The 13,130-nt window shown below is 50.5% G+C and overlaps 1 protein-coding gene across 3 annotated transcripts in view; it reads right to left on the reverse strand.

Annotated features, from left to right (window-relative positions):
* Positions 1–13,130, reverse strand: part of CDK12 (cyclin dependent kinase 12) — a 34,662-nt gene that overhangs the window by 4,114 nt on the left and 17,418 nt on the right. For 2 of the 3 annotated variants that reach the window (XR_013185246.1, XM_054649432.2), the window contains exons 5-13: positions 12,343–12,513; positions 11,453–11,642; positions 11,012–11,068; positions 10,410–10,511; positions 8,543–8,620; positions 6,949–7,065; positions 6,124–6,255; positions 4,532–4,746; positions 1,492–1,932 (exon numbers count right to left, since the gene is read on the reverse strand). Coding sequence is in view for 2 of the 3 variants with exons in the window: in XM_054649432.2 (XP_054505407.2) it covers positions 1,492–1,932; positions 4,532–4,746; positions 6,124–6,255; positions 6,949–7,065; positions 8,543–8,620; positions 10,410–10,511; positions 11,012–11,068; positions 11,453–11,642; positions 12,343–12,513 (1,503 nt within the window). In the remaining variant the exon portion in view is untranslated. Of the gene's footprint in view, positions 1–191; positions 746–1,491; positions 1,933–4,531; positions 4,747–6,123; positions 6,256–6,948; positions 7,066–8,542; positions 8,621–10,409; positions 10,512–11,011; positions 11,069–11,452; positions 11,643–12,342; positions 12,514–13,130 lie in introns of those variants that run through there. The other variant, XM_054649433.2, reaches the window with a different exon arrangement.

The raw sequence follows: 13,130 nt of genomic DNA on the forward strand, positions 1-13,130 counted from the left end.
GAGGCAGTGCCACCACCAGGGCCGCAGGTGACACCACGGAGCTGCTCCACTCCCAAAACCAGCCCTGCCTCCTTCTGGAGCAACACACCTGAGCTGCCTCCTCTCCCTTGCCCACGGGGGAAGGAATTACTGGCGATGGCAGAGCCCACGGACACCTTGTTGGAATCAGATCCTCAAATCATTGGCAAAACTGGTTATTAAAAAGGTCAAACTTTATTGTGAAAACCAGTAGTCTTCCAGGACCACCCCTCCACCCGTATCCGTCAGTCCACTTTGAAAACTAGATTGTATTGAAATCCAGAAAAATAAAACATCAACGGGGAAAAAAAAAACCAAAACAAAATAAAAAAAAAAAACAAACCCCAAAAACAATCTTCAGGTATAATTTGTAAAGCCAAGCTGATCTGGGGGACAGCAAATCATTCCAAAGAATTATCAACAGAGAACAACGGCATCGAATTCCATCTGCTCTACAGTAACCTAGTTATCTTCCAGGACTAGGGCAACAACAACAACAAAAAAAAAAAAAAGAAAAAAAAAAAAGAGGAGAAAAAAAAAAGGCAAAAAAAAAAAAAAAAAGCACGATCACAACTGGCTCGTGGTGGGCGGGTGTTGAAGGCACGAGAACACAGCACGTTCAGCTACATTGCAGGAGGTGGGATCGGGCCAAAACAGGCTCCCCGGAGAGTCTGAGACAAACTCAGGAGGCGCTTCTACAATTTGGTGAGGTCGTCACAGGCTGTTGCTAATAAATTCAAAAAATCAACAGAAACAAAAAAAAAAAAAAAAAAAAGACATGGAGACATTTACACTCACCTTTGGAAAGGAAATCCGAGAGCTCACTCACTGACACAAGCAGGGGGTTTTAAACTCGTTTGGTTCAGTTTCAGGGCTCAAAAATCAGCTCCAGGTAGAACCAGGCACTTGTGGATGCTCAGGTTTTACCCACACAGCTGCCACTATCCCTCCCTTCAGCACTCACCATTATTTCAGCTCTTTAAAATCATCTCTGCAGGTTTATTTATTTATTTATTTATTTATTCAAGAGGGCAGGGAGGGGATGGTGAAAAAGAGCTGGGAAAAAATGCAGAGGTGCAGCTGCATCCTGTGCAAAAAACTTCCCTGGACGTGCAAACTTATTGCTGGGGGGTCTGAGGAACAACTGACCCGCCAAACTTCCCTTGCACTTTTGGGCAAACCCCAAAACCTCCAATTCATCTGCACTGGCCCACTCCCAGTGGAGCACTCGTGGATTTTGGGGTAATATTTGCCTGTTTGGGCTGTTTAGAGCTGTTCAACCTCCTGAGCAGTCCAGCACTTACCGCAGGGAGGGGAGGCAGGGTCTTTCCTCCTGATGTCCAACCACATCCTACCCCCTTCCCTCCTCCCATCCACTCCCCTGCTGCCTCTCTCCCACCACTCCAAGCCCTCATTCCTGGCTGCAGCACTCTCTGGGATGCTCCCACACTCCCAGGTGTGTTTCTCATTTACCTGTGCTCTCCTCGGGATGCCTCGTCGGGGTTTTCCTGGAGCCCCGCTGCTCGCTGCTCTTCTCCCCGTTGCTCTCCTCCAGGGTTATCCCAGGCTCCTGGCTCTTCATCAGCTGACTCAGCAGAACTGCCAGCACGTTCTGCATGTCTCCCTGAGCGCTGGCTGCCTCCGGAGTCTGCTGCTCCTCCTGCACCTCTGCCGGCGGCTCCTCCGCCGCTTCCTCCGCCGCCGCCGCTGGGGGCTCGTGGTGCTGCGCCGTGGCCTCGGTCAGGGCCGTGATGGACTGGTTGAGAGCCTCCAGCTGCTGCTGCATCTCGGGGTTGGAGTGCACGTTGAGCAGCTGGGCCATCTGGGGCACGCTCAGGTCGGTCTGGCTCTGCAGCAGGTTCAGGAGCACGGCCAGCTCGCTCTGGTTCAGCTGCTGGGTGATGTCGCCCAGGCCTGCGGGACACATGGGGAGTGGTGGTGGGGAGGTGAGGGGTGGGATTGTGGTGTTGCACGTGGTGATGAACAGCCCTTCCTTACATCCCATAGCCACAACAGCCCTTCCTTACATCCCAGAGCCAGAACAGCCCTTCCTTACATCCCACAGCCAGGAACAGCCCTTCCTCACCTCCCAGAGCCATCATCCACATCCCACAGCAATGAACAGCCCTTCCCCATGTCCCATAGCCAGGAACAGCCCTTCCCCACATCCCAGAGCCAGGAACAGCTCTTATCTACATCCCATAGCCAGAATAGCCCTTCCTTACATCCCAGAGCCAGAACAGCCCTTACCTACATCCCATAGCCAGGAACAGCTCTTATCTACATCCCATAGCCAGAACAGCCCTTCCTCACATCCCACAGCCACAACAGCCCTTCCTCACATCCCACAGCCACAACAGCCCTTCCCCATATCCCAGAGCCAGGAACAGCCCTTCCTCACATCCCATAGCCAGGAACAGCCCTTACCCACATCCCACAGCCAGGAACAGCCCTTCCCCACATCCCATAGCCAGGAACAGCTCTTACCCGTGTCCCACAGCCACAACAGCCCTTCCTCACATCCCATAGCCAGGACAGCCCTTCCCCATGTCCCACAGCCATGGTCCACATCCCACAGCAATGAACAGCCCTTCCCCACATCCCATGGTCATGAACAGCCCTTCCTCACATCCCATAGCCAGGAACAGCCCTTATCCAGACCCCAGAGCCAGGAACAGCCCTTCCTCACATCCCATAGCCAGGAACAGCCCTTCCCCATGTCCCACAGCCAGGAACACATCCCAAAGCCATGATCCCCATCCCACAGCCAGGAACACCTGCTCCCCACATCCCACAGCCATGATCCACATCCCCCAGCAATGAACACCCCTTCTGCATGTCCCACAGCAAGGAACATCCTTTTTCTATGTCCCACAGCACTGACCACCCCTTTTCCATGTCTCACAGCAAGGGACATCCCCTCTCCACATCCCAAAGCACTCAACATCCCACAGCACCGAAAGCCTCTTTTCTACATCCCATAGCCAAGAACTCTCCTTCTCCACATCCCACAGCACTGCAGACCCCTTCCCCACATCCCACAGCCCTAGAGCAGCCCCTGTCTGTGTTCCCAGGCTGGGGAAGGCAGGGATGCTCCACGAGGAGGATTTTGGGATGCGATGCCAGCCTCTGATCCGGTGGCACGGCAGCAGCACCCCGTGGTACTGCACACACACTGCACCCACAGAGCTGCTGCTGCACTGCCCCCAGCCCTCCCCAAAATCTCAGCACACCTGGCTGCTGCTCACCATCAGCTCAGCCAAGCCCAACTGCCCCATTCCTGGCTTTGGGCAGCCCAAGGGTACCAGGCTATGGCAGGGGGGTGAGGATGGCAGGGGAAGCCCTGACCCCTTAGCAGGGCAATCATGGCCTGGCCCCTCCTGAGAGCCCCACAGACCCAAATCACTCCCTCCTGCACTGGGAAGGTTTCCCAGGATGGAGCTGAGCTGCTCTTTGGGATGCAGGAAGGGCGTGTTCCCTGACACAGCACAAGGAATTAGGTCAAGCAGAAGGCAATTCCTTGCTGGGAGCTGGCCTGGGATCACAGGACTCTGTCCTGACCTGCAAGGATCCAGGTCATCCTAAAATACACCCTGGGAGTGGCATCACCTCCCTTCACAGCCCAATGACAAGTGACAAGGGTGTCCCTTCATGCTGACAGTGACGCTGGAACTTTTTGGGAATAAGGGTGGCAAGACTTTGGTTTCAGCAGCTTAAAATGGAGCTTCCCTTGCTGGTAGGCAATGGAGAAGGGGACATTCTTTTCCCAGCTGTTTGTTAATCCAAGCACCACCTTTTGTCCATCTGCCATGTTTCACTGAACACATGGATTGTGCATTCCCTGGAGCAAGAACTGTCTTCCTCGTTACTTGTCAGCACAGCACTGGGCACAAAGGAAGCCTTAGCCCATATCTGGGTTTTTCTAAGGCTTCTACAGAACAATCAGGGCAGCTTTGTGTAAATCCACATTCCTCCCCTCTGGCCACAGGGGGTTTGGTCACTGCTTGGAACAGTGCACAAGTCCAGGTCCTGCCAGTCTGGATGACCTTTTCTGCAGCAAAGTGCAAAAATGTTCATTTCTGCCCACCAGCCTGACACTTCCCAGCCCTAATCTTCATAGAATTTATCAACAAGATCAAACTTCAGCTCATTTGCACACCCTGGACGTGGCTCCACCTTCCAGCCTATGATTTGTTTCTCCACTGGCTGAAGTGACTCAAGGACTCCTTTCATCATTCAGCCTCTTTTAGAACTAATAACACAGCTCAGAACAAATTCACAGTCAGCTCATCAGTGACTTCTGAAGACCAGACAGAACCTTCTGCCTCTTCACAGCAGAAAGAGGAGAAAAAAAAAAAAAGAACAAAAGAAATGAGGACAGGAAGAGCCTGGAATGCCCTTTCTGCAGAATTAGAGGTGAAAGAACCAGACTGGCTAAAAAACAACCCCAAACCTCCCACACCCAAGGAAGGAACACACCAGGAGCCTTTTCCACACGCAGGTGGGCACTGACCTACTGCATCTGCAGCACCAGGCTCTGCTTTGAGCTGGGCAGGCTGGGGGGGCACAGGACTGCTGTTGTTTTTCACAGTGTCTGTGCTTGGAACAGAGGTAGTTTCTTTCCGAGAAACTTTTGATACCGGAGGCTCCTCCACGGCCACCCCGCTCTGCCGCTGCCGCCGCCGCTTCTTGCTCCACAGCTCGTGGCAATCCTGCCAGTGGGGGAGGCTGCAAGAGAGGGAGAAACATGGCAGGGAAAGCAAGGCAATCCTCAAAACCCACAGGAAGCCCTCAGCACAAACAGTGCTGCCCCTGGATTGAAGGCTGGAAGTGGCCAAGGGCAGCTCGGATGGGGTTTGGAGCCACCCTGGGATGGTGGGAGGTGTCCCTGCCCAAGGTTCCTTCCCACCCAAACCATTGCAGGATGTAATTCTGTAGATCCATGTAATGTTGTTCCACTTTTACAGATGGAGAAATGGACTCAGGAAGGGATTCAGGGAAGGAATTTCTCCTGTGAAGGTGCTGAAGGCTGGAATAGATTTCCCAGAAGCCAGCAGGGAATCCAAGGGAATCCTCAAAACCCACAGGAAGCCCTCAGCACAGATAGTGCTGCCCCTGTATCCCTGGAAGTGGCCAAGGGCAGCTTGGATGGGGTCTGGAGCCACCCTGGGATGGTGGGAGGTGTCCCTGCCTGTGGCAGGGGTGGCACTGGGTGGGATTTAAGGTCCCTTTCCACCTAAACCATTGCAGGATGTAATTCTGTAGATCCATGTAATGTTGTTCCACTTTTATAGGTGAAGAAATGGATTCATGAAGGGATTTTGGGAAGAAATTTCTGCCTGTGAGGGTGCTGAAGGCTGGAATGGATTTCCCAGAGAAGCTGGGAAATGTCCAAGGCCAGGTTGGACCAGTCTGGGATAATGAAAGATGTCCCTGCCCATGGCAGGGGAGGGACTGGAAGAGTTTTAAGTTCCCTTCCAACCAAACCATCCTGGGATTCCATGATCCCTGACTGCAGCCAGACCTCCACAGCAAGGGGCAGGTCCTAGGGCCAGCAAAGGCAGTGTAAAAATCATTTACTTTGTATGGGGATCTGATCCCTGAATGTGCTGGGATCTCACAAAACCAGTGGGTTTATCAAGCTCTGGGAGTGTTAGGAAAGGCCCTTCCTTGAGATACATTGAAGGAAACAGGGATCTCCAGAGCTGTGGCTGCATTTCCACACAAACCAGTCATAGTTTTATCATCTGCTTGATTGGAGTGGGAGAAAATCAAGTGATACTGCTCAACCCTGGCAGTCAATTAACACACAGCCTTAATTAGGCCTGAGGAGTTCTCCATGGCAGAGACAGGGCTGTGCTACATCTACTCCTGCACATCTTCCAGCAGAGCTTTAGAGCATCTTACAAACCTTAAACTGAGCTTTATAAACCCAGCAGTCATCAGGCAGAAAACCGACAGCACAGGAAAAGCCATTTGCTCAACCACACGACCAAATACAAGGGCAGAGTCAAGAGAAGAACCCAGAAATCGTAATTTGGACTGACAAGAACATCATGTCTCCATCCCAAAGCTCATGGTGGGAGGACAGCAGCTGGGACTTACTCTGGAGGTGCCATTTTGCTGAGGTCAACGTCCTTCAGGAAGTCACTGTGCAGGGCCTGCTCTGCTGTGCAGCGTTTGCCAGGGTCCAGCGTCAGCATGTGGTCCAGCAGGTCCAGGGCAGAGGAGGGAATGCTGTGGGGAGAGTGGGAAACATGGATGAGATGATGGAAAATGTGTGGAAAAGCTCAGTGGCAGGAGGATAGCTCAGGTCTAAGGGGAATCCACAGAGGCAGAGTTCACTGCAGCTCAAAGGCAGCAGCAGGGCAGGCATCAGGTGTGGGCAGTGGCTGGAGCTGTGCCTGGGAGGTTCAGGCTTGGTTTTGGGAAAGGTTTTTCCCCCCAGAGGGTGCTCAGGGAATGGGCAAGGCCTCGAGGCTGCCAGAGCTCCAGGAGTGTTTGGAAAACAGGGTGGGATTTTTGGGGTGTCTGTGCAAGGCCAGGAGCTGCACTGGATGAATCCTGTGGGTCCCATCATCAATGGTAAAATACAGAGTGGAAATCTCATGGAATATATGATATTTCACATAATATTTCATATGATATAAAATATCCTGTATTCCACGATATTTCCACTCTGTATTTTACCATTTGGGAGTTTCCAAATGGTAAAAAGTGGGATATTTCCACTCTGTATTTTACCATGTGGGAGTTGTGGTCGAGAAGCACCTCGACCACAACTCCCACAAGATGATCCCACAGCCAGACCTTAGAGAACATCCCCCTGAAGATGCCCCACTCCCAGGAGAGCAGTGCCCAGCCCCAGGGAAGCTCCCTGGAGGTGGATGAGGTGCTGGGAGAGGGCACAGGGAGCCCAGCCCGACTCACAAGGAGAACTCCTCGCGCAGGCGCCGCCGGTATTGCTTCTTGGGCTTCATAGTGTTGAAGTAGGGCAGCTTGATCACATCTGGCCACACAGCTGGGCAGGGGCTCCCACAGAGCCGGCTGGGGAGCAGGGAAGCACAGTCAGCCACGTGGGACACACAGAATAACAGAATTCACAGAGTCACAGGGCTGGAAGAGACCTCCAAGATCATAGAGCCCAACCCAGCCCCAACACCTCAACCCTGGCACCCAGAGCCAACCCAGCCTTGTTTAAACACCTCAGGGCAGTGCCCACCTCCCTGGCAGCACATTCCAGTGCCCACTCCCTCTTTCTGTGAAGGATTTTTTCCTCATGCCCAGCCTAAACTCCCCCTGGCACAGCTGGAGGCTGTGTCCTCTTGTCCTGGTGTCACTGCTGAGCCCTGCAGAGGAAATGACCTCGTGGGAATGGTGTGAGCACAAAGAACAGAACAGAATGACCAGGCTGGAAGAGACCTCCAAGATCATTGAGTCCAACCCAGCCCCAGCCCCTCAATAAACCCTGGCACCCAGAGCCACATCCAGGCTTTGTTAAACACCCCCAGGGATGGTGACCCCACCACCTCCCCGGGCAGAACATTCCAGAACTTTATCACCTTTCTGGAAAAAACCTTTTCCCTGATATCCAACCTAAATTTCCCTTGGTGCAGCTCCACGCTGTGGGCTCTGGTTGTGTCAGTTCCTGGAGACAGAGCCCAGCCCCAGCTGAGCCCAGGCACCTTTCAGGAGCTGTGAGAGTGAGGGGGGCACCCCTGAGTCTCCTTTTCCCCAGGCTGAGCACCCCCAGCTCCCTCAGGTGCTGCTCACAGGGTTTGTGCTCCAGACCCCTCACCAGCCTCGTTGCATCCTCTGGACATGCTCCAGCCCCTCCTAAATTGGGGGGTCAGAACTGGACACAGCACTTGAGGTTCAGAGCCACCGACCCCAGGGCAAACACCTTTCTGAGCAACCTGCTGCAGGAAGAGGCCAGAGCTGGGCACAGCTCAGATGAGGTGTTGAAAAAGGAGGTATCAGGAAGAGGAAAATGTTGAGCTTGAGTTTATAAACCATTCAAAACAATGACATTTTATTTTTCTTACTAAAAATTTTAAAATCTTAATGTTTCTTACTTTAAACATTCCAAACTCACTAAATTGTAATATTTTTACAATGGTGAGGCTGTGGAAGAGGTTGTCTAGAGAAGCTGTGGACTTGATACCCCTGGAGTTGTCCAAGGCCAGGTTGGACAGGGCTTGGGACAGGGGAAGGTGTCCCTACCATGGCAGGGGTGGCACTGGATGGGATTTAAGGTCCCTTCCAGGATTAAAACTTCCAGTGTGAGAATTAATTCAGGTTGGTGATTTTTGGACTCAGCAAACAGCAAGGTTTACATGAGGCTACATAAATCAGCAACCACACACCTGATGTAGGTGTTGGACACCTGATTATTCCCATTTTCATTCCTGGCCCTGTTTTCCAGGCAGGTTAGAGAACAAGGGCTCCTCTAACTCAGTGCCTGTGTGCACGAGCAGCTCCTGCAGCACCCTCCCCTCACAGACATGAGTGTGCAAAGCTTTACCTGATTAATTCAAGCTGAGCCAGTTCCAGATTGGCTTGAAAAATAGGCTTCTTTGTAAACAGTTCCCCGAGGATACAGCTGGAAGGAGGAAAAGCAAGAGGTCACGACAGCAAACCCTGGGGACGAGCGTCTGAACATGGCAGCGTTTGTGCTTTGCCTGAGGAGAGGGATTTGCATCAGGGCTTGTAGTGACAAAGTGACCTGTGTGTACAGAGTCCCCAGCCCTGGGCTCCTGGGAATCACCTCCTGCAAGTGGCTGCTGTGCAGGAAGCCCCTGACACGTTAACTCTTTGCAGGGAAAGGAGGAGGTGTCAATGTGACAAGAGCACAGAGCTCTCATTTCCTCCAGGTTCAGCTTTTGTTTGGGTTTTCAACTTCCCTCTGCTGGCCCAAGCTATCAGGGCAAGTAGAGGAGGTGGATTTGTGCACACAAAGCTCTTGTACAGCTGGAAGGGAATAGAGAGGACACTTCTGACTCCTGCAGCCCTCAGCATCTCTCCCTCACCCACCAGGAATCAGGGCCAGAAGAAGCTGGTGGGATGCTGAAATGGGACCTGAGCAGCAACTGGGGCTCACAGTCAGTAATTATAATTAATTATTATTTTTCCCAAGCTGTCCTTGTGTTTAAAACCCTGCTGAAGTTTAGCTGGGAACATCCCAGTGGGAAATGCAAACTGTGGGGAATCCAGCCTTGGCTCTGCTGGTGAATCCTTCAATCTTTGCTTCTGAACCATGTGGAAAAATGTTCTACCTTTGTGGCTGAACTGCCCAGACTCCTGTTCCCCAAGCTTCCTGTACTACTGGAGCTTCCTGAAACCTGAAATATCTACTTAAGAATGTTTTAGCTGAAAAAAAAAATAGTGACAAACAGCAACTTGAAGAGTTTAAGAGAAAAATTCTCCAAAAAAAAAAACCACAATGAAGGAGTGAGCAGCACAAATGTGCCACCCCTCTTGATCTCAAGGGTGTATCAGTATCATTTTAAATAGGGTAAAGAACAGAATTTTCACTTTCTCATTTCAAACCCAATGAGGAAAACCTCATTCTAGGAGTTTTTCCTAAGTGGTTTTAATGAGGGGGCACAACCCTGTCCCTCACAGCACTGTGAAATATTTTTGTCTCCTCCTGAAACCCTGCATGGATGTGGCAGATCCAGCTGTGGGAACTGGCAAAAATCAAGGAGCAGCTGCCATGGATTTCAAGTAGTGAAAATTCAGTTTTTTACCCCTGCTAATTTCAAACCCAATGAGGAAAACCTCATTCTAGGAGTTTTTCCTAAGTGGTTTTAATGAAGGGACACAACCCTGTCCCTCAGAGCACAGCACGGTGAAATATTCCTGTCTCATCCATGTCCCTGCATGGATGGGGCAGATCCAGCTGTGGGAATCAGCACAAATCAAGGAGGAGCTGCCATGGATTTTAAATAGGGTAAAGAACAGAATTTTCACTTTCTCATTTCAAACCCAAGGAAAACCTCATTCTAGGAGTTTTCACTAAGTGGTTTTAACCACCACACCCCTGGTCCCACAGCACAGCACTGTGAAATATTCCTGCCTCATCCTAACACCCTGCATGGACGGGACAGATCCAGCTGTGGGAATGGCAGCAATCAAAGAGCAGCTGCCATGGATTCCAAATAGTGAAAATTCAGTTTTTTACCCCTGCTAATTTCAAACCCAATGAGGGTTTTAATGAAGGGACACAACCCTGTCCCTCAGAGCACAGCTCTGTGAAATATTCCTGTCTCATCCATGTCCCTGCATGGCTGGGGCAGATCCAGCAGTGGGAACTGGCACAAACCAAGGAGCAGCTGCCCTGGGAGTGCTCAGGAGCTGGCAGCAGAGGCAGGGCAGGCAGCAGGACTCACCCACAGCTCCAGACATCGATGGCAGGGGTGTAACGCTCCTCCCCGAGCAGCAGTTCTGGGGGTCGGTACCACAACGTGATGACTTTGTTGGTGTAGGGACGGCTGCAAAGCAAAAAAACACGGATTAAAACTCATCCCAAGAGCCACAAAAGCCTGAAAACTGCTTGATTTTACTTCCCAGCTGCACTTACACCTGTTGGTGGCAGTAGGGGGGTTTCAAGTGTCTGCACTTCTGAGTTAAAACAGCTGAGGGCTACCAGCAATGGATTTTACAGGAATCAGGACTTATGTAGGTAGCCAAGACTGAAAATCCCTGAGCCTCAGCAGGCTGCCATCACTGAATGGTGACTGAGCTTGGAGCAAAACTCACTCCAGGGTAGGTGAAAGCAAGCAGAGCAGAAGTTTTGGCTCCTTCTGAGCTGCTCTTCTAATGAAAAGTTATTAACACCAGCCAGGAGTGTATCTGTCCAACAGCTGGAGCTGGATGACAAATTCCTGACAAATCACTGAAAATGATTTGTCAGGACTTCCAAGAGAGGGATTGTGTGGATAACTAAGGAAGAAGCTCATCCCACCCAGACAAACCCTTTCCCCCTCCTCACCTCTCCTCCGAGCTGTAGAGTCGGGCGAGCCCAAAATCTGCAAGTTTGATCTGCCCACTGAAAGACAAAAAAAACAGCCCCTGGTTTAAATCTCAGTTAAAACACAGAATTATGGAATGCATTGAGCTGTCAGGGAGCCATCAGAACCCCACCCCTACTTAAACCTCAGTTAAAGGGTGAGGAAACCCCTCCAAGCAGCAGAAAAGCCTCACAAAGCCACATTAGCAGGAATTACTGCTGGATATGCCAGGCTTAATTCTCCATTTCTGATTGAATGCTTCAAAGAAATACAAAGTTAAAAAAACCCCAAAAACCAATAATTCAGTATCATCTGTATCACAAACCCTTCCCATAAACAGGCCAATGTTCCAGAGAATTTTTTAGGTGGATATTGAGACATTTGGTCGTAATTATGGACAAGATTCTTGTCAAAGTGGTCACCTGTTGTTCAGTAAGATGTTGGAGCACTTGATGTCTCGATGAAGGAAATTCTTTTTGTGACAGTAATCCAGACCCTCCATTAACTGTTTCATGAAAGACTTGATATGGTCCTCTGAGAAATGTACCAAGCCAGATTCTAGCAGCCCCATTAGGTCATGGTCCATGTACTCAAACACAAGGTAAAAGGCACCTGGGAAAACAAACACAGACATGGTTGTAAACAAAAGGAGACACACAAAAAAGAGGAGGAATGAAAGGAGATTAAATTATTGAATGAGTCTTTATTGTGTACAATTCTGATTAAGTTGGTTTTTTTAACAGTCCTTTGCTGTTTTGGACTTGCTGGGTGTCCTTTTCCCTCAAGGGGTAAAAAAGTCCCAACACAACAAAGTAGCTTCACCAAGCTGAGATCTGAAATTAAGTAACACTCAAAACAAATTCCTCTGAAGTTCTGGCCACATTTATCTTCATGCTTTGGTTATTTTCTTACAAGACTTTGTTGAAGGATTACCATGCATGGTTTGAGCTCGAGTTTGGGCTGCTCCCTTCTCTCTCCTGGAAGAGAAGGTCCCAAACAAGAGCCAGTGGGATGCTAAAACTCTTTTTCCACAGTGACTGAGGACAAAGAACTTTTCACTCTATTATTAAGTTTGTTGCCACTAATCAGTGTTAAAAGGCTTTTTTTTAAAGCCTGTGACTCTGCAGGAATGCAATCAACTCACTCCAACTGGAACCTGTCCTTTGAGGCGAGGCCAGACCCAGACCCAACCTCGCTGGAACCGCAGGAGGAACACAAAGAAACAAACGCACCCCAGAGCTGAGTTAACACTAACCCAAGGAGCTGCATCACATGTGTGGTGAACAGAAACCACCTCTGCAGCCAGCTGTACCTTTGTCCTTCTTGAAATCCAGTGCATCTTGTTTGTCTGTGACGATCTCCTTCATGTTGACCACGCTGCGGTGGATGAGCTGCCGCAGGATTTTGATCTCGCGGATGGCCGTGATGGGGAATCCTTCCTTCTCATTGTCCAGGCGCACCTTCTTCAGAGCCACCAGCTCACCTGCAGGCCAAGAGGGTCACAGCCTGCTCACCTGCACCCCCAGGGGAGCTGGGAGCAGCTCCAAGCAGGGAAAATGCCCACTAAGGGACCTCCCTGCTCATTTTAGTTCAGTCGTTGTGCTCGGAGCTCTCACCTGACACTTGTGCTTTTCCTAGAGAAATGTATTTGTAGAGCCTTAGAAATAACCCCAGATACTTTGGAGAGGTAGAACTGTGAAAGATGCATTGTAGTAGGAGCCACAAAGAGAAATTTTAGATGATTGGCTTTAAGATGTTTGCAGTATGGTGTGGTAAAAGCTGATAAGGCAAGAAATGCTTCTACTACACTGCAATGCACTCCTACTACTGGGCTGCAATGCACTCCTACTACTACTGGGCTGCAATGCACTCCTACTACTACTGGGCTGCAATGCACTCCTACTACTACTGGGCTGCAATGCACTCCTACTACTACTGGGCTGCAATGCACTCCTACTACTACTGGGCTGCAATGCACTCCTACTACTACTGGGCTGCAATGCACTCCTACTACTACTAGGCTGCAATGCACTCCTACTACTACTGGGCTGCAATGCACTCCTACTACTACTGGGCTGCAATGCACTCCTACTACTACTA

The sequence above is a fragment of the Agelaius phoeniceus genome, chromosome 26 (genome assembly GCF_051311805.1).
Source record: "Agelaius phoeniceus isolate bAgePho1 chromosome 26, bAgePho1.hap1, whole genome shotgun sequence".
NCBI classification, from domain to species: Eukaryota; Metazoa; Chordata; class Aves; order Passeriformes; family Icteridae; genus Agelaius; species Agelaius phoeniceus.